Source organism: Drosophila eugracilis, unplaced genomic scaffold (genome assembly GCF_018153835.1).
Source record: "Drosophila eugracilis isolate 14026-0451.02 unplaced genomic scaffold, ASM1815383v1 contig_2088, whole genome shotgun sequence".
Taxonomy (NCBI): Eukaryota; Metazoa; Arthropoda; class Insecta; order Diptera; family Drosophilidae; genus Drosophila; species Drosophila eugracilis.
The window spans coordinates 7,306,894-7,333,110 of record NW_024572964.1 but is presented as its reverse complement, the minus strand read 5'-3'; the positions used below and the strand labels follow the sequence as shown (position 1 = coordinate 7,333,110).

General features: G+C 37.9%; 2 protein-coding genes across 6 annotated transcripts in view; one reads left to right on the top strand and one right to left on the bottom strand.

The window, feature by feature from the left end:
* LOC108107886 (facilitated trehalose transporter Tret1) overlaps positions 1-16,131 on the top strand; it is an 18,641-nt gene extending 2,510 nt beyond the window's left edge. Inside the window, exons 2-5 of one of the 3 annotated variants that reach the window (XM_017215674.2) lie at positions 5,509-5,545; positions 13,365-13,985; positions 14,309-14,560; positions 14,678-16,131. In XM_017215674.2, coding sequence (XP_017071163.1) covers positions 13,389-13,985; positions 14,309-14,560; positions 14,678-15,244 — 1,416 coding nt within the window. In that variant the 5' untranslated portion in view covers positions 5,509-5,545; positions 13,365-13,388 and the 3' untranslated portion in view covers positions 15,245-16,131. Of the gene's footprint in view, positions 1-5,508; positions 5,546-8,411; positions 9,088-13,012; positions 13,086-13,364; positions 13,986-14,308; positions 14,561-14,677 lie in introns of those variants that run through there. The other 2 variants (XM_017215673.2, XM_017215675.2) reach the window with 2 other exon arrangements.
* On the bottom strand, positions 16,098-26,217 carry LOC108107884 (titin). 3 transcript variants are annotated; one of them, XM_017215672.1, is made up of 11 exons: positions 25,609-26,217; positions 21,907-24,290; positions 19,114-21,831; positions 18,741-19,054; positions 18,378-18,682; positions 18,265-18,319; positions 18,011-18,201; positions 17,471-17,958; positions 17,255-17,411; positions 17,008-17,199; positions 16,098-16,952 (listed from the first exon to the last, which is right to left on the bottom strand). In XM_017215672.1, the coding sequence occupies exons 1-11, from the start codon at positions 25,949-25,951 to the stop codon at positions 16,438-16,440; spliced, it is 7,662 nt and encodes a 2,553-aa protein (XP_017071161.1). In that variant the 5' UTR covers positions 25,952-26,217; the 3' UTR covers positions 16,098-16,437. The 3 variants fall into 3 exon arrangements, with proteins under 3 accessions (XP_017071161.1, XP_017071160.1, XP_017071159.1); XM_017215671.1 differs by having other exon boundaries at positions 19,114-24,290; positions 25,609-25,990; positions 26,056-26,217; XM_017215670.1 differs by having other exon boundaries at positions 19,114-24,290.

Here is a 26,217-nt window from a genome sequence, read left to right as displayed (position 1 = left end):
TGACAAGGGGTGGCATAGTGGGCGGTGGGTGGAATGTAATTCAATCGAATCATTGTGACGTCAGAGGGAACTGGGGCGTTTCACCTGCAAAATGTAAACAAACTGCAGTGACCCACACATAGATACAATTACAAGATACAGATACATTCCGGTGGCCTTGGCCATGTTGACTCATTTGTGTGATTGGCTTTTAATCAATGAAAGGTGTTGACAATTATTTGCATAACGAAAGTAAGATACTTAAATTTCTCTGTCAAGTTCAACTAGCTAATTTTCCATTTTTCCCACATATATCCAAATACGTTTTTTACGTATTTAAATCAAGAGGAAAGTGCCTAAAAATAGTGCGTAAGAAATTTGTGTGACGTCAAGTTGGGAAATCAAAGGCGCATAAAAAGTTGGCGACACCCACACAATGGCTTGGGATATGTTAGATATTTTCCTTCATCCAAACCAGAAGATAATTTCTCAGCAGAGAGCAAATGTTGGGGAATTTATTGCTAGAAATATTTATAGACTTCTGGCTGGCTGGTATATGTACAGATAGATATAGGATATATTTCCAATTCATAAAATATCTTTTACATATCAAAGACCAGGCCCCTTTTGTTAAGTAGATAGAAATTCTACATCATTTTATGCTTAGCAAAGTTGAAACAAGTTCAAGACTTTAATTTCTGGTTTTAAAATTAACAACTTTGACACGTTTTTATGCGGCTCTGGATCAATGATCTCTGTTGTTAAGTGCAGTTACGAAATTCCGTTCACGTTTCAGATATTAAAATCATCTTTTAATATAAATGAAAAATTTATATGAACTTAATGTGTGAAGTGTTTTAAAGTTAATCTGATTTATTGGTTAGTTAAAAGAATTTCTCGTTTAAGAATTTCATGAATTTAACATGTAAACAATATTATTTTCCTGTAACATGACGTGCTAGCATTTAAGTTATTTTTTATAATTAAAATTCTTTATGCACTTTTTGAACTTTTGTTAATAACTAGTTCCTCTTTCTCTCTGTTGTTCTATCTAAGGAAGTTTTTTGGTTTTTCCGTAAATTCTCTGGGAATACTAATCAGATCTGAGGCAGACTCGTCACGTCAACAATAATTTTCACACTCCCCACCTGGTACTAAGTCGTGCAACAATCAGTCAATCAAGTGCATTGACGTTGATGACTGCTTTTCAGTTCACTTTTGTTTTTTATTGGGCCTGCCGAGCTACGCACTGACATATATCAGATTACCTATAGTATTTGGCTTACAATTAGGCAAACGGAAATGGATCATTAAAAGTGAGATTAGCTGTTGGGTGGGAAACTAAGTGCAAATGTGAAATGGTAATTTCCTGTTATAAATGTCACTTCAACTTTGGACTAAACTATTTTCGTTTTAGTTAATCTAAAGAAGTAAGAAATTATCGAAATCTATAAGCTACTCATTCTGCTAAAATCTGATATTTAAATAGTGAAACATTCTAGTTCTGTGTACATGCCTCATTAGCCCATTACTACGACTCGCTTCAGTTTCATTTTACTGCCTTTGTTCTCAATGACAAGTCGCAGAACCATCTCATTTAAGTCCAACTCTCCATATTTATCGTTTCGGGAGGCGGCCTTACATTAATTTCGGATGTATTTATAAATGTACATCTGTTTTCTTGGTGGCTTCGTAACGGTGTTGGCTCATTATCGTTGCAGCTAAACTTGTTTTGTTTTTTTGCTGTCGGTTGATATCAAAAGATTCTTTGTTCTTTTTTAAGTTTGTCTTCTAATAAATTGAATGTCAGGAAATAAGGAAATATTGAACTTTAAAATTCCAAATCGTAAGACAAATAATTTGAAAACAAAACTATTATTTGTAACCTTGGACCTGGGTTCTTATTGATAAGAGATTTTGATTTTAATAGGCGGAGGCGTTAATTATTCAATAAAATTCCTAATTTAGTGTGGAATAATTCGACTAGCTAGCCAGCTCTCTGGGTGGTCTTTCTTATCAATGTTTCCAAGTGCCATTTCATTTCGAATTTTGTTTGTCGTTCGACACGAAAGTCTCTTATTTGCCTAGTTGCTTATTTGGTGTTATCAGGCAAAGAAAACACATGACATGACATACTGTCAAAGCTGATTCTATCCACACGAGCCACAGAGCAGATAGTAAATCAAAGGTTGGGTCTATAATTTTTCAGTCATTTTTCACTTTACCATAAATTGTAAATTGGCTAAAAATGAAATTACAGATCTGGGAATGTAAGAACATGCGATTAACTGATTGAAAAGCCCTCAAGTGGGGCAAATATTTGCCCGGCATAATCGAAAACATTTACCATGAATGCTATCTTGTTTATCCATCGTCACAGTTGATAGTAGCTTGTTGGATTGTGCAATTGGGCAATTAATCGGGTAAACAAAAGATATATCAACGGTACTTTGCAATAACCCTCAGCGATAAGTTGATAGGAGGTGAAATTTTGAAATTCAATACGACGATAATCATGTTAAAAATTAGGCCACTTTATTAGAGTGTAAACGACAAAGCTCAAGTGCATGAAAGTAGTAATGATAAGAGGATCCCTGATTAAAGTGTGCTAATAATGTATGGAAATCAAATAAAATACATGTGCGACACATTAAATCTAATGGGGATCTCACCGAGCATCTTATCAACTATTTTAGTTAAGTATTAATCAACTGCAGCTACCGTAGAACTGCTTATCAACAGTGGCACTTGGGATTACTGCTTGGACCTTGCGACTGGTACTCACGCTCGGTAGAGCTTTCAACATTTTCCAGTCACTAGGATCCCAGAACGAAATGACGGTGAACGAGATGAAAATGTGCACAGCCAGCAGAAGTAATATATTTGTAATTAAAAATTAATAATCTGTATTTATTGAAATCGCCTGGGACCAGACGTCGTTACACTGCGCTGCTGATAAACCCAATGAACTGCCGGGGAATGCACTCGTTTCAGGCTAAAAACTCACGCCTCTTCCGTCGACAAATGATTGACCTTCTCGCCATCTTTTGGGGCTCGTCCCCAAGACTCCAGCCTGCGTCAATACGAGCCCACAAATCCGGCCTATAAATAACAATCAAATCAACATGCGGATCCCACCACACCACAGATTATGTCAATCGCAGCTAAATAATATAATTAATCTGAAAATTATCACACTTTTTTTTCATTGCCTCATTACGCAAATCAAAAGCTAAGACTTTGAACTTGCACTGGCCAAGAATATTTATACTAGGCTCATTGACCAGGCTGCGCAACTTCATGGTTGATCAACGCCGGCATAGCCATAGTCATAGTTTAATAATACGTCCATGGGGCAATCCAATTCTTAAGCCACAGAATAGCCTCACAGTTGGTGCCATTAAGTCGTGCTTCGTACTCGTAGATAGACTATCGCTGTTCATTTAATTTTGCCGAATGGAGGAAGGACGAAGTGTTGTTGTTTTCAATAAAGTTCAAAGATTATTTGTGGGGAATTTTAAAGTGGTAATCAGAAAAAATGATAACGATGATCTTGGAGAATTTAAAACAGTGAATGGTGCTTAGCCTATAACTTTTATTTCGAAAAAACTTACTTGTCTTAGAAAATGGTGATATATTTTTGAACCTAAAAGTGATCTTTAAACCTCTTTAAGATCAGTTTTAAAATGTTTTACAATAGCAATTATATCTCTTTTATCACATAAAAAGAAAGATTACAATCTAAAAATCTGTTGACTTTACAAAATGCACTTCCTATTACTCATACGCCCCAGTGTGGTATCCATTAACCTGTCAAATCTTATCATGCCTAGCTATATCTTTGGCCTAACTTTCCTCGCAACGCTTTTATTTTCTTTATCTGAGCTCAGGCAGATCATAAAGATTTCTTTTAATCAAAGTAAAGTGCGCTCAATTGTCACTAATAAATTCCCAGCTAGAGGTAGACCGGCAGATATTTAAAATATTTTCGCTTTTTCACTGAATTTAATAAGGAAATCTCTTGTTAAGGTTGCGCTGCGTGCGGCTATCGTTGATGATGATGTTGTGGGGGTGTGTTCGGCGCCAGTTCTTCATCGAATGGGACTATTTTATGGGGGTCTCATTTCATATTTATAGCTCTACAAGCTGTCAATCAAATGTATTTTTGGTTGGGCAAAGTACTTATAGTCCTAGGCCCCGATTGACCGATCAATAATGCACTCGATCTGCGATTTGTGGCCTGAACATAAATATTTCGAAAACTTAACGTGAATCGTGGTGCGATGTGAGAAAATCTATTGGTTCGTAAAACGATTTGGCAGTCAAAATACATTTTTGGGGTGACATAACTGCGATAAGGTCAGGCGATAAGCCCAATTGCCCATATCGATACCGAACTAAACCCCTTGTGGGAAGTAGAAAGTGGATCTAATATCGCCACGCTGCAGCTTCATGTTTTGGGCCAATTTTCATGGTGATAAGGATAAGCGATAAAATCACCCCCCACATGTCTAACAGTTCAGTTTTCTTTCTTCTGTCTGCCTGATTGTCTGACTCACATAAGCAATTTGATCGATGGTTATAGTTATAGCCATTCAATTCTGTTCTTTTTTTTTTTTTGGCAATAAATTTGGAATGTATTTTGAGGGGGGGCAGATAAGACTTTGCACTTCGTGGTGATAAAATTTGACTTGACAAATATTTATGGGTTAAGGTGTTTTGAAGGCTTATCAAGGTAGCTGTTGGAGCAATTTAAAGATATTTGTTGAATAAAAGGTCGTTTAGATTGTATTTAAAATATTATTCAGGAAGTATAATAAACTTATTAAAAGTACATTAATCCTAGAAGTTTTATTAGCTGAGATATATAAAAATTTTAATAAAAATCTAATTAGGCTTATTTCGAACTGTTTCTACTGTGTGTTAGTTTTGTGAATCATTGAATCAGAATCAGAAAGCGATCAGGCAACAAGTGTTCCAAGAATACAAGTATAACTCTCCGATAAAGTTAAATATTTTGTTTGTTTTTTTATTTACTTCTATTGCTTGACTTTTTTACAGTTTTATTTTCCATAACTCGAAACCCACAGTTTGAGAGCAATTGTTACAGGTTCGAATATAGGATTAAAGCTTTTTGACAAGGAAAGCTTTGAAAAAACTTTATGTCCGTTAGAGGAAAGAGTTTCGAACTTGGCAATTCCTAAAATTATTTTTCATCTTAAATTAAAAATCTAAATATTTATACGTTTGATTTTGAAAAATAAGGGAAATTAAACTATAGTTTGAGTTTTAATCTAATATTTTAATACATTTAATAAAGCAGAAAACCGCTTTTGGTTAAGTTTTTTATTTTTAAGGTATAAAATATTATAAAATAAAATATTTTAAAAATTTAAATATAATTTTATTACTATAAAACATTCATTATTCATATAATCTAATTTTAAGATTAAGATTAAATGTGTTAAATATATATTTAAAGCATTTTTAACCTCATTCTGACTTGTAATTTCCCATTTTTCATTCCAGGAACCGTAATTTTATTCGCAATCTGTGAGCTTTAACTGTAAGTAAACAAAGACAAATTAACAATTAAATAAAAAAAAATTTTAAATTATACTATGTAAGCTAGACATTGACCTACAATTAAGATTTTAATTTACTGCAAATAACACTTTTTAACGATAAACATAAAAGTCGCATAAAGAACAGAGATTTTTAAACAAATTTCACCAGTTGGCCGGGAAATTGCATGGAAAATCACCAAGGACAAGCCACCCACAATTGTGGCCCAAAACGTATCTATAGATACATTCACCTTGGGGTCGTCGTTGAGGACGAATTATTGATTTTGGGCCTCCCCAGCTGGCTGGGGTGATAATCTAGAATTTATCAAATTTGGAGCTATTTACATCATGCTGACCCTGTCGCAAGTTCAAATGTAGGTCGTTGTGGATAAAAAAGAATTAAGACAATGCAATGGTCTTAACTAGAGGGTAATTATGGTGGGTCAGCAGAAATATTTGGTGCCTGCACTTGAACCAACAGCCAAATCGCGTGATTTTCGTGGGCCAACAGCAAGCAAAGAAAACTGCAGAGAAAATATTCACATCTATCCGAAGGCAAACAGACGTAAAAGTATTATGAATATTTTGTTTAGTTTTCTTTGCTCATGCGATGGGGGCTCGTTCTCTGCTCGCTATGGCCACAATTTTCTGATTGGTTGAGATTTTTGGGGCTTGGCTTCTGTGACGTCACACGGCGCACGCCCCTCTAGCAAGCGTATCTATCTTTCAGATACATGACTGCATGACGTAGCCAGCTGCTGACGTAGTATGACCTATACATATAGTCAGCTAACAAATCACCGAGCCTATGTCAACTTGGCCCAGTGCTAATGAGCTTTCTGTTGCATAACACCGGTATTTTATCATTTCACCCTTTTGGTCTTTTTTATCTGCCCCCCACATAATTAGTATGTACGAGTTTGTAGTATACTATACCGAACATTGCGTGTGTTCTGTGTGTAGAGAAACAGATATAGATACTTTCTGTAGATGCAGATACTTTCTGTATCTGTGAGCGAAACGCTTTCGCAGCAGGTGAGCCTGCTTTTAGGCGCTCTGTGAGCCTGTTCCAAGCGTGGAGCGTGCCAAATGTTTGGTTGTATTCCAAGTCCCGCCATGAGCCGTGCGTTAATGCCTTCGGCGACCAGTGGGGTTGTTTAAGGGTAGCAGGGGGCGGGCGGACAAGGTTAAGGCCGATTGCTAAGCGTGCTCACAAAGCGATAACAGGGTTGCGTTAGAACCAGCTGCTCAGCATGACCAAGTTTTGAAGTACACAAGTGCAGAGAGAAAAACTTAAATCAATAAAAGATTTTTAAGTTTTTATACATTTTATTTTGTTGAAAATAAGGAAAAAGAGCTAATAATAACTCAACAAACAAAATATTCACTTAATAATTATATTTATTTTATTTAATAAAAAGTTGTTAAACATAGCTTGTAAATTTCTTAAAGAAATTCTTGATTATCTTAAGTTCTTTTTTATAAAATTATGAATATTTTGTAACCCTGGACTGAAAGCTTAATAAGTATCTAAATATTTCTTCAAATTACTTTTTTATACAAACCAATAAATTATAAAATATGGAAAGCATTTCACGTTTCACATTTTAACGCCTGAGAGAGGTCTCAATATAAATTCCTTTCACTTGCGCGTAATTTCATGTGCTTATTTATATACCATTTGTATGCACCGAAATTTCCATAAGTTCTCTTTAAGACATTCCTTTATGGCTCTTAGACATTTCGATATAAGAAGTGTATGCTCATTATCTGACCCATTTTATAGCTCGTAGCAGTGTCATGTTTGTTTATTGAAAAGTCCCAAAGCATGGAAATGCCTATTTTCATCCGTTATGAGCCACCGTAAGAGGCAATCCATTATTCTCACAGGCACAGGCGTATTTTCTATCCACAAAACAACAAACGTGATCCATTGAACGTACTCACTGGCAGCTAGATAAATAGTACTCCTCGCCCCGGCCAAATGGAATTGGAAATGATAATGGAAATTGTACAATTTGAACAAGCATCGAGTGTTCACAAAGATATCTGTATCTACGAATATCTAAAGGCACATACTATACTATATATATTCCCCTTATTTTGTGGATGGAAAGAGAATGCGTTTGTTCGGCTGCCTTTATATCTGTATAATCTGGCTGTGCATACGGAAGCTACTATAGTAAACAGAATGACACGTGGCCGGCTACGTAGTATAACTGCATTTTAATTTCCTTTTTTTAAAGATCTGCAAGCTAATAAACAAATAAATTTGTTTGTTATTCTGTTAGGGATTTCTTTAGAACTTAAATTGAACTTTAAAGATAGTTAATGGCTTAATATAGTACCATTTATGCAGGCTAATTGCTAGAAAGAACATCGCAACTTTCCTATCAAAGTTCTCAATCAAAGCAAATCATGAAACTGTCCTTGGCGAAAGCTAAAATCTTCCATTGCGAAGGGCATTTAGTAAATTTACAGATCAATTGCAGATGCATAAATTTGCATTGCCTTGAGTTAATGGAAAGGCAGAAGCAACAAGCCGAAAGTAGCGCAAAAGTTGCATCCACAGCCATGCCGTGTTGAATGCAATTTCGAGCAGAACGTCTGAAAATCTGAGCAACGAAGGCGCCATGCAATTCCAGTTTGGATTTTGCCGCCAAGAGTCAATAGCCTCGTATGGATATAGTATAGTATAGTCTTCACCACCGATACCCAGACTGCTGGAGAGCGGGACCAGTTTCCCGAGGCCCAAGACCAAAAATTGAGAGCGGCAAAGAGAATTCGGGAGAGAGAGAGAGAGAGAGCGGCGGCGTATCCAGTCACATAGAGCCCGGCGGAGGCCTTTTTATTGTTTGGCGCGCCATTTGCTAGCCAACATTCGTTGCGTGCGGTTAAAGATACAAAGATACTCGTCGTCGCACAAAAAGATACTCGCGAGTGGCACTAAGGAAATACTCGAGGAAATCACCCAATACATATCCAAAAATATATATCTTAAATACAACAAATTTCCCAATATATCACATTAGTTAGTTGGCTAATTGGAAGTGCTAAAAGGAGAAGCTAAAAAGAACAGATTTTTTGGCCAGCAACATGTTTGATTGTTGATGCGCATGCGCCTTAAAGTATTCTATGCTACGTGGGTGGCCGACGTGTTAAAGGACAAAAAACCACAAGCCAAAGGACATTTCTCAGACGTTGACGTATTATTCAACATTATTATTATCACAAAATTAAAGTGCAGTGAAAAGTGCTAAGTAACGGATTTATAAAACTGATATTAACCGAAGAATATTAAAAACATATCCCCATCGTAACCTTTTGACGACCCCACTGAAGTTTACATAATCCTTTTGATATGTCCACCGCATCGTCCAGCAACTCCAGTGGCGAGGAGCCCAACAAAAAGGCTAGCTCCAGCAATGAGGAGAGCTCCCACCTGCTGGAATCCGCCGAGAATGGTGCCAAGTACGGCTCCAGGCAAGCGGTCAAAATCGTCAAAGCCAGCGAAAATGGACGCACCAACTCCACCCCACATGTAGGCAAAAATTCCCATGATATCGTAGATATGAACACTGAGAGAAATCGGGAGAAAGTCAGTTTAAAGATTACTTATTTTGTTTTATTATTTCAAATGAACAGCCTTACACAGCTTACAAATCCCAAACTGATGACCAATTTCTCTCAGTGCTTTCTTGACTTAAGTTAATTTGCGTTAAACAGATGGCTAGCCAAGTTAATGCATCTTTTGGTTTTGACCTTGGCCGGAAGACACGGCGAAAGTCCAATTAACGCAGTGCGAAACACGAGATAGGAAATCATTATACCATGAACAACATAGTACAGATACCCTATAAACAAACTGATCAAATTATGAGGCTTCTCGAATGCTAGAGTATTCAAAAACTTGGTAATTGTGGAAAATGTTTGCCAAAAACAAGCAAACAATCTCATCTGTTGGTAAAGTTAAGTAAAGTTAAGTAAAGACGTAGTTGAAAGCGGAAAGATGTTGCTGCGAAAAAGATATGAGATATAAATAGTTTACCAGGCAATTATGAGGCTGAAAAAGCTATCTCCATCAACAGCGAAATCAGAGTACAATTTCAAATTCGTTTTTTTCTGCGTGTATGAGTTCAAATACCTTTCACACATCATTTCCGCTTTAAATATTTTCAGCGATAAGCAATTATATAGCAACAATTATGTGTAGTTTTATCTTAAATTCAGTTTTTTTTTCCTATATTTATGGAGCTTAGCGTTCATTGATGGATGGCAGAGCTTATCAAGCTAATGAGTTCCGAAACAAATGTGGAAACTTTCTATTTTTGTTTGGTTTATATGTTGGACAAGGTCATTATAGTCGAAACAAGACTGTGGAATACCAATCATTATCCATAGGAAAGTCATAAGGAGAATGTGTTGGGTAGCCACTTGACCGAAAAAAATACAAGGGGCGTATCTCCTATTCCCAGAGGAGAGAAATTATAAATAACAATAAGCACGGTTACGGATTTGTTATGGTAAAAAGGCAGTCAGATATTATTATTTACTCACTCAAATTCTATTGAGATTCGTTCCAATGAATGCCCAAAATGAGTCAACAAATTTGTTTGGGGTTTTTTTTATTTTAGTTAAAATAACACCCCTTCGAAACCATTAAAAATTCTGTGCTGTGCACCTTATACGGACTTTAAACTACGCACAACAACAGAGTTTTATGACCGACATTTGAATACGTTTTAAAATGTGAAAACTCGACCAGTTCGATAACATAGTTTGGCACATTTCTCGAATAATATATGAGTTGCCCTAAATGGTTCGTTATAAAGTTTATAATATCATTAAGTTGTTTTCACTTTCATTGGTCATCGTAGTAATCACAAAATTAACCCATTATCGTAACTGCTTTGAATTTGAATAAGTTTTGTGTTAAAAGTGACATGAAATGTTCAAGGTTTTAGTTTATTTTGGGATTATTTTTAATGAGATGGGAATCATTTCAAAGGGTAATAATCCATAATTGATCTCATTTGGAAAGAAAACTTGATCAAGCTTAAAACATGAATAGTTTTCTCAATATATAAAACATCTTTTTAAGCGGCTAACTAACTTTTCTATTATTATAATAAACAAAGAATAAAAAGCCAACTTCGTATGGAAATTTATCCCAATAGTTTCCTAGAAAATGTCACAGAAATTGTTCCAATTCCCCTTATGCAAATTTTATTACTTTAATAGCTCGGGATTATTGTACATAAATTAACCAAGACAACTCAATAATTATGAAGTATGCTTTGCTCATAGTGAACCAGTTTAGTGGAATGCCACGGGGCATATTAAATTACCCTGTTAACTTACTAATGACGCGCACTGTTGCGCCTGCCACTGACATTGAAACGAACTTGGACCCATCGCCCATCCAGTTGACATCTTTGGGGTGTGGGTTTTAGCACCCCAAAAAGTATACGGGGACTCGGTCTCGTATTCCTAGAGCTGCCTTTAACTACTAGCAGTAATGCTAAATTTAGATACCAAACGAACGAGCGACAGGCAGCCAATGGATTGACCACATTAGCCGCAGACGGAACTCACTGGCAAACGAACCAAGGCACAGAATCGAGGCAGAGATATCGATTTCAGACCTTTCAGACGCGATTTGAACGCTTCGTTTAACTCTCGACTGGCAATCCGGAGGTGTGTCCCCATTGGAGCCCAGTAAAATGACAGTTAATATGTGGGCGTATACGCCATAATCCGCATGGCCTTCTCCTTTTTCTTTTTTTTTTTTTACACAGCTGCAAATCTTGGCTTGCATTTTCACGGAAGTGATTTGTTCTCTACTCCTTGGTTTCGCGTGGGCTGAGATTGGCAATGGCACTTTGAGTGGGCACTTTGAGTGGGCGGCAATACACATGGGCTAGATCAGGCAATGGGCGAAGAGAAAATGGCCATAATTTAACCATATGCGCCAGGCGAAGTGGCTTTTACGACGGTCTCTTGAGAGATATGAATGTAATAATTGCAAATCCTATTATAATGCATATGCTTGTGTTTATGATCTTTAAATTTGGACCTTTCTTTAAGAGAAATTATTGGCATTAAAGGAAGGAAAATAAGTTTTCTCTGCCAATCGAATGTAGTAGCTTTTCTATAGATCAGTCAGCACAGGCCTTGCTCAAAAATACAAATCACGTATCACACGTTATTTTGAATAAAATAAAAGAAACTTCGTAATCATAATGCATTTTTATGTGTAATAATAATTTGTATGTAAACTTGCTTATAAATTACTTATTTAAACAACTTTTATAAATAACTTTGATATCATAGTAGTAGTAAACGCATTAGTAAAGACTCGTAGATGACCAAAGCTCCTTGTCAAAGGTCAAGTCTTATGAAAAAAAAATGCAGAAAAAAGAAACCAAAACACACCCCCTTTTGGACAGACAAAAAAGCTCAAAACGTATATCATAGACCCCGAATCAGTTCTGTTTATAAACATGGAAATATATTTGGAAAAGCTTTGATAAAAAAAAGCTCTGATATAGCCGGCTGATTCCGCGTTCACTTTACTTCTTGTTCATATCTGTAATTTTGACAATTCACTGATTAGGCACGCGATAATCTTAGCTATATTTATTCCAATTCTACAATAATTTATGGCCCAACGAACGGAAGTCCATGAGTATGGCTAACAAGGTGGTCAAAAATGGTTAATTGTTGCTGCTTGAGTGATTCTTGAGGCATTGAAGAGGTGCTAAAGTGAAAGGGGAATGGTATTTTACTAAGAAATATCTATAAGAAGAATGCAGTCAAAGTGAGTGGGAAATTCTGATGGGGGTATTTAAGAAATATAATTATAGTTTAACCCTGATAAAGGTACTTTGAATCCAAATATGCCATTATACTTTTAATTAGGTAATCTCAATCTTATCTCAGTAGCTCTATCAGCCTATGCTTATAAGTACAAGAAGTTTCATTGATCAAGTGCCTAGCCCTAAAACTCTCAAGTGGAAACACATGAACATAATTATAGTAAAGTACTATAATCTCTCTCTCGAACTTTAAAGAATTTGACTTAACTTATTTTTCACGCGGCATCCCTAACTTCTGCTGGGGTCTTATTGAGGATTTTGCCTGTCTCAAGCGTAAAGATCCCAACCACTAGGCGTATGAATGATATCGGCATACCGAGTATGCGTGAACTTGCTCAAAAATTTCAGGGGCTACTTCTGTTTATGAGACCATTGATATAATGAAATAATGAAGCACTTGAGCACAATCGGAAAGAGGAAAGCATAGTACCGAGTTTTTGGGGCTGAGAGAGTGCAATAAATATGGGTACATGGGCATTGGACGGAAGGCTTACTATCGGAGCGCCAATAAATGTCCTAATCACTGGGCGGGGGGTTTGGACCTTATCAATAACCATGCCATGATAATACTTGTAGGTAGCTAATAGCTGGTCCTCAGTCTAAATAAGTTGGTCACAGCAGAACGATCTAATTAATAGCGATCTCTTGAGAGTTCAGAAAGGTAAAATTGTGATAAAAATATGGAAAAATATTCAAAATCAACAAAAAAAAAAGGAAATAAGCAAGTGTTTCACTTATTTAAAGTTAAATAAAATTATTCATTAAATAAAGTTTCAGATTTGTTAGGCATTATTTTGATAAGAAGTTGATCTCGCTGGTTAATTAATTTAAGAAATCCAAGTGAAAACATAAGTTTTTTACATATATCTATCCAAAATCAACATTTTTAATACAATACTGTGCAGAAAAGTTACTTACAAAATCTTCTCGTCCTTTCCAGGATCAAGAAAATCTACTCGGCAACATGGTGCACACATCGACGTCGAACAATTCCCGGAAACTGCCGCAATATGTGGCCGCATTGGCAGCAGCTGGTGGCGCTTTTGCCTGTGGTACCGTCTTGGGTTGGACATCCCCGGCCGAAACGGCGATCGTAGATGACCACCAAAGATACGAATTTAACGTTGATAAGGATCAGTTCTCGTGGGTGGGATCAGCAATGACTCTGGGTGCCGCCTGTGTATGCATTCCCATTGGTTTCCTGATCAATTTGATTGGCCGAAAGTGGACTATGTTGTTCCTCGTCCTTCCCTTCATTGTCGGTTGGGCCATGCTTATCTGGGCGGCCAATGTGGGTATGCTGTATGCCTCACGTTTCATCCTGGGTATCGCCGGTGGTGCTTTCTGTGTGACTGCGCCCATGTACACGGGTGAGATTGCCCAGAAGGAAATTCGTGGAACGCTGGGCAGCTACTTCCAGCTGATGATAACCATTGGTATCCTGTTCGTTTACGCTGTCGGAGCTGGTGTCGATATCTTTTGGTTGAGCGTCATCTGTGGACTTCTGCCTCTCGTCTTTGGAGCCATCTTTTTCTTCATGCCGGAATCGCCTACCTATTTGGTAAGTTCTTACGATTAGTTTCTTAGTTGATCCTTTAAGATACTTTTTAAGTGTCTTTTCTTTAAATAAAAAACATAAACAAGGTTAAAAACTTTTCCAAAGCAAATACCACATAAGCACAAGGGTTTAATGATGCTTGTTAAAAAAGAATGTAATCTATTGATCAGATATAATCAGCCAGTCAATCAAGAATTTATCTAGGGCAAAACCAAACTTATATATCTAAAAGATATGAAAGACACCACGAGTTTGCCGTCAAAATCAGAAATTCCTACTCAAGTGGTTATATTAACGCTTTTAATTTTTATAATTCCCATCGACAGGTTGCCAAAGATCGGTCGGAGAACGCCATCAAGTCCATTCAATGGCTGCGTGGCAAGGAGTATGACTATGAGCCAGAACTTGCGGAACTGCGTGAAACCGATAGGGAAACCAAGGCGAACAAGGTCAATGTGTGGGCTGCTCTGAACCGTCCTGTCACCCGGAAGGCTTTGGCCATCAGCATGGGTCTTATGTTCTTCCAGCAGGTGTGCGGAATCAACGCTGTCATTTTCTACGCCTCAAGGATCTTTTTGGTGAGTGTGGATGGTACTTATTTTGTAAAATTAAGAAGATTCCCTCAAAATAAATACATTTTTAGGACCAATAAACATAATCGATCGTTAAACTTAACCAATTTTCTCCTATTCCAGGAAGCCAAAACTGGCATCGAAGCTGAATGGGCATCGATCTTGATCGGCATCATGCAGGTGGTGGCTACCTTCGTCTCCACGCTGGTTGTGGACAAACTGGGCCGCCGTATCCTTCTCCTGGCTTCTGGAATTTGCATGGCTGTATCCACTACCGCCATTGGAGTCTACTTCTATCTGCAAAAACAGGATGAGACCCAAGTGGAGAATCTGGGCTGGCTCCCAGTGGCCAGTTTGTGCCTCTTCATCATCATGTTCTCGATGGGCTACGGACCAGTGCCATGGCTGATGATGGGAGAGCTCTTCGCTACTGACATTAAGGGATTCGCTGGCTCCCTGGCAGGAACATCCAACTGGCTGCTGGCCTTTGTGGTGACCAAGACTTTTGTAAACCTAAACGATGGCCTGGGCATTGGAGGAACCTTCTGGTTGTTCGCCGGTCTGACGGTTCTTGGAGTGGTATTCGTTTTCCTTGCCGTGCCAGAAACGAAGGGCAAGAGTCTTAATGAAATCCAACTGGAGCTGGCTGGCAATCGGTCAACTCCTGAAGCAATTCCAGCGGAAAAGTAATAAGGCAATTTCCCAACTACGCGGAGCTCAAAACGCAAATCGCAAAACCGGAAGCCGAAAGACGGACCGGAAATCACTGTTAACTTGCTGTTAAATTACATTCGATTTAGGTTCGCGTTAAGTCCTTTTGCGTTTTCGATGGATGAATTTGTTTATAGAATTTAATGTTCGCATAGATTTTCGGTTAGGCATAGCGAGAGATTCAGATTGTGAAGTTAAAGATGAGGAATATTGCAGCAAACTATAACTAAGAGCGAAGACTGAAGGTCAACTGCAGAAAAGCCGCGAGAATTTTTGTTTTTGCAGCCATAGAAAAGACAACAGCAATTTAAGAAAAAAAAACATATATACCTACATATATATATATATATATATCTGTATAATGTATGTATGCTTATTTAGTGTTATTCAGTCAACCAACGAAATCTGTTTTACAAAATTTTAAGGCATATTTGCATTTGTTCGGGTTTTTAAAGCGTTTGAAAAGCATTTGTTTGATAATTCTTAATCTATTTGTACTATATGTATGTCTATGTATATGAACTATATATATATATATCTAGCTGTTTATGTCAAAAATCCAAGAAGCATTCAGTCGATTCACTTAGCATAGCCCGTTTACGTTGTAAGCCACGCCTTTTGCCAATATATATTTATTTACGCCCAAGTTAGCGAGAGGAGATGTTTATATTTTATTTAATAAAAACACCGAAATATACACATTAATTTTAATAATTTTACATCCGATATTTGAAATTGATTTTATAATCGCTGAAAGCTATAGAGAAATCCCCGTCTATCATTGTTAAACTTGCATATAGTATTTACGGAGAAATAAAACTACCGATAAAAATAAAAAATATATCAATATATTTAATATGTTGTAACTGATTGTGTTTTATTTATTGCAATCCTTTTAAGGATTGAAATATTGGTTTTCGATTTTCTAATTTATAATCTTTGTTAGCAAAGTAAATTTCGTTATAAACTACAATAACTCCATATAAAATACATTATATTTCCACAACAGCTATAAATTATTTACAACTAATCGACTTTCGCAACGTAATTTTAACGGTCCTATGAAGAGTTAGAAATCTATTTAGCTTATATGGTAAAACAATAAGTTATAATCTCAGATGATGCTTGTTCAGAAGATATTCAGTTGCCAGAGCAGTTCTCTGGGATATCCTTTAGAAGAATTTATCTCGATCGAAGTTAAGGATTCGCAGCAGGCCATGTTCTGCGCCCATGGCCACCCAGGTGTGGGCAGGCGAATTCCAATTACAACGAACGCAATTGAATCTTGTTAGGGCAAGAGAGTGCAAGTTCTTTGGCCGACGCTTGGCGTCCAAGTATGTAGATTTGCTTCTATGGGGTTCCGGGGCCACTGGCTTGATTTGCACGCCATAGTCCTGGATAAACTCATCCTCACTGATGAGTTCCGTAATCTTGGGAGTTGTCTTGCCCAGATGATGCAACTCGGTGGTGGATACTGCCCGTGTATTAACCGTTGACTTTAGCAAGACGGGGCCACAGTTGAGATCTCTCACATCTAGGAATATCAGGTCACCGTTGTCCGTCACAAATACCATGTGATTTTGCTGGCAATTCGTGTGCATATCTCGTGTCGTCGTCAGGGTTCCATCCAAAGTTCTGTGCTCGAATTGTATACCCGATGGGCTAACTGCTATTGTGCGAGAGAAATCTGCAAACAAGTTTTAAATTAATAACTTAATCTTAGTTAACGAGATATAGCTTACGTGAACTGCTGACGACAAGAGCCTCACAAATAGGTGACCAGGTTAAGTTTGCCATATATAGATTGCAGATGGTGTCTTGTGTGAGGATACGAGGGCTAGACCAGTCTTTAATATCATAGACTTTAAATTGTCTAATGGAGGTGCCAACTGCCAGCCAGCGAGGACCATTATTATCATAATGGAGATCCATATCTAGGTTGAAAAATCATAGTTAGACTTAAAGTAAAACTTTACTAACTAAACTTACATTGAACATTCCGCTCGCCTATGTAAAAGTAATGCAGCGGCACAAAGTAGGTCTGATTATTTCGGCGGAAACTATTAAAGTTGTCCTTATCGTCAATGTCCCAAAAGGCAATATAGCCATTGCTATAGCCTGTCGCCAGAAAATTATGTCCCGAAGACTGCACAAATAAGTTTACATTTTATTATAGAAAGTTAAATATTTATGCAAGAAACTCACCTGTGACCAACAAATTTGAGTGCACTGCTCCTCTACTGGATTATTGATATCCAAACATAAAGTTATCAAAGATTCTAGTTCTATAACCACATCTGCACTTCCCTCTTCCTTCGTCAGCTCCAAAGGCAGTGCATAAATATGAACATCACTCAAGGAATTTGCAACAGCCAATAGGCCCAAACGATTGGTGGACTTATCATAACCACTGCTTGGCAAAAAGCAGAAATTGTGAATTGGTCCATGTGGCACACGAATGCCATAATGAAACTCCGGTCGTGGTGCCCAAGTCTTGGTAATATTTTGGCTTTCGGGCACCGTACATTTAAGTAACATCAAAAGGGCATCTTCATCTTTGAGTTTTGTATGTCTTGCAAAGGATTTCATTCTCGAACGAAGGGAACACAGTAGATACTGATCGGCCACTTTCGGTGGTAGAGGAAGCCAGGCAAGTTTGTTAATAGAGCTGCCCAGATAGCTCACATATTCACCTGACAAATTTAAGGTTAATACTTATTTGATTGTTTTATTATTTACGTATACCTTCTTTTTTAAAGCCCTCCATTGGTGCCATTTGTTTCCAGTCGTTATCCGATTGTACCTTACCATAAGCATAGCGCACGGATGCGGCATCCTTAGATGGCAGTAAGCTAGTAGCTTCCTTTGAAGAAATCTTCGTAAAACTAGGCAGCAGTTGGGTAAACAAGGATCCAGTTCCATAATTGAGTTGCACGCTTAAAGATAGAAAAAAAGTATGATATATTTTTTGATAAATGGCCTTCGTGTCTTTCACTTACAACTCGTTCCACCTATGGGTTGCCCTAGCCTCCAAGTGGTGATATCGGGAAAGTACTGTAATAGATCAAATATAATTATTTTAAATACCTCTCATGTTTATGATTTTACTTACAAGGCTGACGTTCTGACATGTTTTGTGGCTGTTTAAGTTTCCTTTTTCTGCCAACGTCTCCACGCTTATTTGTTTTTGATTTCTTGGTTGGGGAAGAACCTTCAGTTAGGCTGGCCTCATCCTCGGAGCTGAAAGACTCCTCATTGGAATCAGCTCCTTCCGATTCATACTCTTCAGACGACTCCTTGTCCTTGGCCATATCGTAGTCTGATGAATCGCCATCGAAATCGTTTTTGGTCGAAGTTTTCTCCCCACCCTTTTGCAATGTAAGTTCTTCTCCAATTTTCCTTAATTTGGTTTCAGCCCTAAAAAAAATATCATTAGGTAAAATGTAAAAAAATTCCATACGAATTTGGTACTTACTTAATGGTAGACTTCCGTTTGGCACGACCAGCATTGCTGAGTACCGTTTCATTGGCATCTTCTTCCACAGTTTCCTCCATCTGGTACATCTGACGCTTTGGACAGGTTCGAATATGTACCGGTAGAGACAGTTTGGTGTAGGATCGCTGACAAAAATCGCAGAGAAGTCGCTGTTTATTGCCACAACCCTCCAGATGGAGCATCATGCCCAATGCAGATCCCAATTGGTGATTACAAAGACGACATGCTAACTTTCCAGAGTTATTTTGGAGATATGTTTTTATCATTGTTATTACCCAGGAACGTGTAATTTTCTGTTAATAAGATAAAGTTTAAGCTTTTGCGATATAAAATTTATGCTTATTAAACTCACCTTGGGTGTTTCACCCACAAGCCAACCCACTCCATAATGCTCTCCTAAATGTCGTTGCCAATTTTTCTTGTCACTGCGAGCCAAACACAAGCCACATTGAAGAGGACCCTCACCCTTGCCATCATCCGTCACATCTTCATCCGTTTCTAACTCATCTCGTTTTCTTATAAGCAACAGTCTTAAATTAAATTCAGCTATGGTTACGGGTTCCAAACTCTCCTCAGTCTTAGCTTTTTTAGCTGACTCTGATTCTGTATCAGGAGGAGCTGCCCGCTTTCTTCCCCTTTTCGCTGGGACCTTCGGTTCTTCAGATTCTGTTGGAATTGATTCACTAGTTGGTGTTGAAGTTTCTGTTTCAACTGGAGCGCTATTAACCTTACTTCTTCTGCCTCTTTTTGGTGCAGAAACAAGAATCGTCTCCTTTTCGGTGGTAATAACTGAAGAGGCGGAACTGTCTATTGGCGTATCCACTTGTTGAGGTTCTTCTGGTGGTATCAAATCCGTTACGGCCTGAGTATCCACAGTAGCAACTGAGTTTGATTTAGGTTCATATCGAGATTGCCGTTTTCCCCTTGATTTTCTAGTTGATGTCGGAACGTTCGAATCCTCTGAATCCGGAACTGTTTCTTGTGAAACATCTGAAATCGATTTTTCTGGGTTTAAGTTAGGTTCTGGAGCCGGTTCAGTAAGTTCTTTATGTTTAACATTCAATGTACTACTCCGAGATTTCCGTTTGTTCTTTGATTTTTCCTGCTTTTTATCTTGAATAGGTTCCTCCGCAGCTTGAACCTCTTCTAGTTTTTCTTGACCATCTGTATTAGAAAGGGTTTCTTTAGATACTACAACTTTCGGAGTTTCGGCCTTGTTTGGCGATTTACTGCAAGATTTTTGACTGACTTTTGTATTAACATCTACGGTGGCCTTTTCTTCCTCTAAATCTTGACTAACAGTTGATTTTCCAGGATCTGTTATCCTTTCCTTTTCAGAAGCTGCAGGAGTTATTGAAACAGACTTAGCTTTGCTATACCGAGATTTCCTTGTTTTCATTTGATTTAGAGCGCTCTCAGCCTCGTTCGTATTTTCTGTTTTTTGATCGGGTTCAGTAATTAATGGTACTTTCAGTTTCGGTGAGTTACTCCTTGTTTTTCGCTTATTTGAAGAAGTTTGTTCTGGAACTTTAGCTGCCTCAAGTTCAGAATTATGTTTAGAACCAGGCCGAGATTTTCTTTTTCCCGCAGTGTTTGCAGTTTTTACAGTGTCCTCAAGGGGTTTTTCTTCACTTTGCACTAAATCTCTATTTTTCGGATTTTCATTATCAGACGCATCTACCTCTTCTATACGATCTTTTTGTTCATTGATCCCTATAATCGTTATGCTATCTTTACTTGTGGAAGGTTGATCTGGAGTCTCTGTTATAGAAATTGTATTTGATTTCTGTGACTTTCTTCGGCCTTTTCGGGTTTTAACATCAACAAATAAATCCTTTTCGTTTATCACAGGTGTTTTATCTTCGTTTTTATTGCAAACATCTACGAGTGGCTCTTCATTATGAATTTTACTTTTATTGCCAGAACATTCTGCATCTGAATCAGTGTTTGGTGGATCCTCTTTTCTAGATATATCTTCTGCAGGTTTAACAGCTTCGTTAGTGCTTTCTGAAGCATGACCCTCTTCCACTTTGGTATCACTTTCCTCTTTATTATCCAAACCATCAGAAGGCTTTTCGTTTACTAGTTGTTCCCATGAAATTGTTTCGACCTTCGGAAACCCTTCACAAGGTGTGTTTTCATCCATCGTTACAGAATCGCCAAAATCCATTGGACTGGCAGGACCGCCATTACTTATATTTGAATCATCAGAGAAAGATCCCAGAACCGTATGTTTTTTCAAAGTCGTAACGTCTGAATTTTTTTCTAGTGGTTCTATCTCTGCAGAGGGCTGCTCCTCCTCCGTCTCATCGTAATCGGGAGTTGCATCATCGCTTATGTCAGTTTCGTTGATCTTCATTTGTTTCAGTCGCTTGCTTCTAACCGGAGTTTTGGAACGCTTTTCTTCTTTGTTATCAAAGCCCAGAAATATGGAACTATCGTCATCACTTGTGCTGGAAGTAGGAATGCGTCCTCCCACATTTGCACTAACCGGATGAAGAAATTCAAAATGGTTTGGCATTTCTGGTGACTTCCTCTGAGCAACTTTTGAGGATCTCTTGCTAAGCACTGGCCGCGTTTTTACAAGTTTCTTGCGGGGCATTGGTTTCGGTGGTTCTTCTGATTTAGGCATTGAAGATGGCTTCTGAATTTCGGCAGTCAAGTGCACAATCAAGTTCTGTATTCCTTTAGCACCGGTTGAGATGTGCGTATTGCTATTTAACTCTATGGACTCCTTGCGAAACGGCACTTGCGCCTCGCCCTGGGGTTTGGGTGGATCCTGTGAAAGGATCTCTACTAGAGAGATACTATTTTTTGAAGTTGTTGGTGGCGGATCCTCCAGAGTCTCCTGACTACTGCTTTGCTTACTGGATAGATTTTTGGGCATTTTTGGTGGATGATATAGCTGGGTTAGATCTCGTTCTGTAGAGGATTTGGTTGGAATTTGGGGTTCTTCCTTAATGTTTTGAACTCCCCCTTCATCTTCTATTCTTGGAATACTTTCTTGAACTGGGTCTTCTACTCTGGCCTCACTGACTTCCTCATCACACTGCTTCTCATCTACTGGAACCTTTGGATTGTTTTTAACTCTAGATAAATTCAGATTTATTTTGTCTGAGCTTAGCCTATCAACATTGACAATTACCTCGGTTCCCGCGTATCGGTCCTCCGCCAAGCTGTGATCGATACCCATCATCGTCTGCTCTTCATCCTCCTCAAAATCTAACTTTGTTTTCTTGACTTCAATTGGCTTTTGAATGTTTGGCCTTTTATTACGTTGCACTAAATTAATCTTAGCTTTTTTGGATCTCATAGGTACCCTTTTAACAGGAGGATTAACCTCCTTGACAGGCTCTGGCTCAGAAACTGGCTTGATCTCTTTCGAAGGCACTTCGGGCTCCTTAGATTTTAAAGGTTCTTCTGTCAAATTTGTAGAGGCTTCTAGACTAGGTTTTTCCTCTTTGGCTTCTTGAGGTGGAGTTTCGGTTAACAGGGATTTCACATTTTCCGTTTCACTTGCAACTTTTTCGAGTGGTTCTGGTAAGTTGATGCTTACATTTGAATCCTCCATCACTGAGTCTGATACGTCGTCTATCTCCATCAATGGTGTATCCAGCCTGGCCATGCTACCTTGCATCAGCATTGCATTTGGACTGATTCTTAGTACGTTAGTACTGTCGCTATTTACATCTAAAGTAGCGTGCAATATATTCATATCGTCCAATTTCACAATCTTTCCAATGGGCAGCTCTTCCTCGGGCTGCAAAGTCTCCTTGACGGGGGACACATCAGAAAATGAAAAATCGCCTCCACCAAAAAGAGCACTCAATCTTTGCTCTTCCGGCGATAAATCCATAAAACTGCTTTCGTCTAGAGGATTTTCAGCTGTTAGTTGGGCTATAAAATCCACGGCAGATTGAATCTTAGGCACTGATGATGTGTCAGCGGGTAAATTTGTTTGTATATTTTCCTCAGGAGATGTAACATCAAGTTTGGGAGTTAAAGATAAAGATGTTTCACAAGTTGAAGGAACGCAGACAGGTACTTCCAGAAAACTTGGTGCCGTTTCCACTTTATCATTCATATTTTCTGGTTCAACATTCGATTTTGAAAGTACCTTTTCTGGTATTTCTTTTTCCGATGTAAGTGGAATATATACTGAAGTGTTCAATTCTGGATTTTCTTCAGGATAAGATATCACTTCAGTTGACGGTTTTATAGGACTGGACTTTGTGTTCGGGGCGGCAGACAACTGCTCTGAAGTTGAGGGAATATATACAGGGAAATCAAGAGGATTAGCAACAGTGTTCAGTTCTTCCACTTCCGAAGTTGAAGGACTATATTCTTGGTTTTTGGGGGCCTTAGATACCTCTTCAGAATATGGTTTCCTTTCAGGAGTATCAATATTATTTTCAGACGATGTTTGTGGCACTTCTGCAGGTATATCCTTAAGCTCAGTTGTTGTCGGAATAAATTCAAGAAAATCGGTTTTCGGACTTACTTTTGGTTGCACAGTTTCTATTTGATTTGATTGAATACTTAAACCAGTACAAGCTGGCAAATCATTTGTTAGATTTGGATTATCCACAGGTTCTGCAGTAGGAAATAAAGGCGTCTTATTTCGTTGAAGTATGGAATTAATAGTAAAAGGCATTTCAATGGTTTGGTTTAGGTCCTTTGATGTCAGATCTGCTTGAGTGCGAATCTCTTTGGCCATCTCGGCTAGCTTATCCCGCGACACTTTTAACTTATTAGCGTTAATGATAACCTTTCCCTTGTTCACTTTGGATTGCAGATTGGATTGAATGGGAATTTCCAGAGGTTTAACCTGGGTCAGTGCAGTTGTAACTGAAGAATTTGGCAATCGCAATCTACTCAAATCGATCTTTTCTTCGGGTGCCAACACCTTGTTCTCCAACACAATCAGTGGTGGTGAAGGACTCGTAAGGAGTGTTATGGGAATTGCAGAAGCTTCTTGTACCTTAGGAACTTCTGGAGATGGTTGAGGCAAATGTTGTGGTGAAAGTGTGGTGGAAATAGGTGGCGACTGCTGTACTGGAATCCTTTGTGGACTTTGTGAAACTTGTTGTACTGAATATTGGGCAGAATGTTGTTCAGTTGTCTCTGGCTGATTAACCAACGGCTTGCTATTTGATCTGCAAGTGGCTCTATGTCTGGGCAGCTGATTAACCAGATTGAGCAGCAATGGTGGCTGCTTTGAACGCACAGTCACGTCAGCCTTAGCAATGGGTATAGAAAAAGCAGCAGGAGTCGTTGCAATCCCTGGATTCAGGCAAGCTGAACCCTGAGCGGAAGGTCCTGGCATGATGGGTGTCGCCTTGGAGGTGGTCGGCTTTTGCTGTGGTGATGTATGTGGGCTTAATACCATGTTCTTATTAAGGATCCTGTTCTTTAAAAGCGCCTTTACTTGCTTAGACCGGTCGACATCTGACGGGTTTGGGGTCATTTGCACGGGCACCGTCTTTTCTATAAACTCCGAGATCATAAAACGCTTCACAAGGGTAGGCGCTGTTGTAAAATTAGAAAAATATATTAATGTCAATAATACCTCAAATACAACATGCTATTAATAGCGCATCCTAGCGTAAGCATGTAAACAAAGTGTAGATGTAGATGTATCAATACATACGCTAACGAAAGTGAAATCTGACATCTGTACTTCTCAAAGTGGCAAATCATAGTAAACGAAAACAGCAAATAAATCCGGATGGAAAATGTATTGTATGTACATATAAGCACAAAAAAAAACCCACACACAAATTGCATTTGACCATGCTGGGACTTGAACTCGGGCCAAAAAACTTCGTCCCTAACCTCATTCGCTGGGCGCACTTACAGGTTGAACCACAGAAAGAATATAACCTGGAGTAGCGAGAGTGACACTTGAAGTTAGTTTACAAAGTAGGAGTTTAAAAAAAATATATGCCCTTAGATGGGCAGTGTATTTTATAAAATCAGGGTTTTTGAATTATTTTTTAATATCTTAAAATATCTTAAAGAATTTCATTTTATTTCAAGTAAATGTTTTTTAACAAAATGTATACCAACCAAAATTAATAATTAATATATTCAGATAAAAAATGTACTTAGGTTTTTAAATTAAGGTTTTTAAAAAATAACTTCTGTCAACGCTGATTAGAAAATAAATATGTACCCAGTTTTTTTTTAAATAAATACTGTCACAACTAAATATATTCATAAATATATATTTTTGGAAAGCCCTTATATCTTGTTTTAGCATTTCAAAAAGGATAAGGCTTAAATTAAAGATTTTAAATTTTAATTTAACTTTCAGATTTTATTTAGAAAATATATAAAATAAAATAAATCCAAGCCGAGTCTTACCAAAAATATTATTATGTAATCTCAACTTTTCTAAACGAAATATAATCCGTGACTAGCATACATAGTTAACCTTAAAAGCTGATCAAAGCTGGTATTTTCAAACTAGTATAAGACATTTTCCTTTCCTCGCTCAATGATGGTATTTTATTTGTACCCTTATTCTATAGATATAATTATTACATTTATATATTTCTTAAATTTATAATAAAATAAAATAATTGAACGTGAAAAAATAAAGCTTTTAACGTGGGACGAACTCGAAAAGAAACCCCGAAAAAACTAACTCTTTCAGTACATGCCGTCACCTTAATCAGCTGCGCCATCGCTTTGATTCTCAACCCAATGTCCCAAACTCGTACAAACATTTAGATGATTTCAAAAATATTTGCCAAAAACCCCAAATATGTAACGGTTTTTAATAATGCCAATAACTTTAAAAAATATAATTTGTAATTTATATTAAAAGAAAAAGCTTTTTTACCAGGCTGATGCAATTGTTGTTGCGACGGCTGCAATTTGCTCTCTGCCGCAGTCGACGTTGGCTGCGCGGTAGCTGGGGGTGTAACATTGCTGGATGACGGGGTTTCCACTTTTTTGGCTGCGAATTTTTGCTTCCTAAGAACTTCGGCCAGTTGCCTATCGAGTCCAGCTTCTTTTAGCTTGTTAAAGTCCAACTGAACCTTCTTAATTATCCGCTTGGGCGGAGCTGCACTTTTTGTGTTTTGCGAAGGAGAGGCAATATTGGGGTTACCGGGAATTGGGTGTATGGTGGGAGTCACTGCCGCCGGAGGACCCATGACCACCTGCCTCCTGGAGTCATCCATATCAGCGAATGAATATAAATTTCGGCAAGACTGCAATAGCTATTTTATGAATGTGACGACACAAATCGGAACTGTTTCACTATTTTCTTGCTTGCACGCCTTACGTTTGATTCCTTAAACTTCTTTCCGGCATTAGTCAAAACTTTGAAAAATTGTCAAATCTTGCTAATCGCGGAGAAATATTATTCACAAACACTATTTCTACATTATTTCTGACTATAGTCTATACATTTTTCTCATTTTAAAATATTGAAAGACCAAGCATG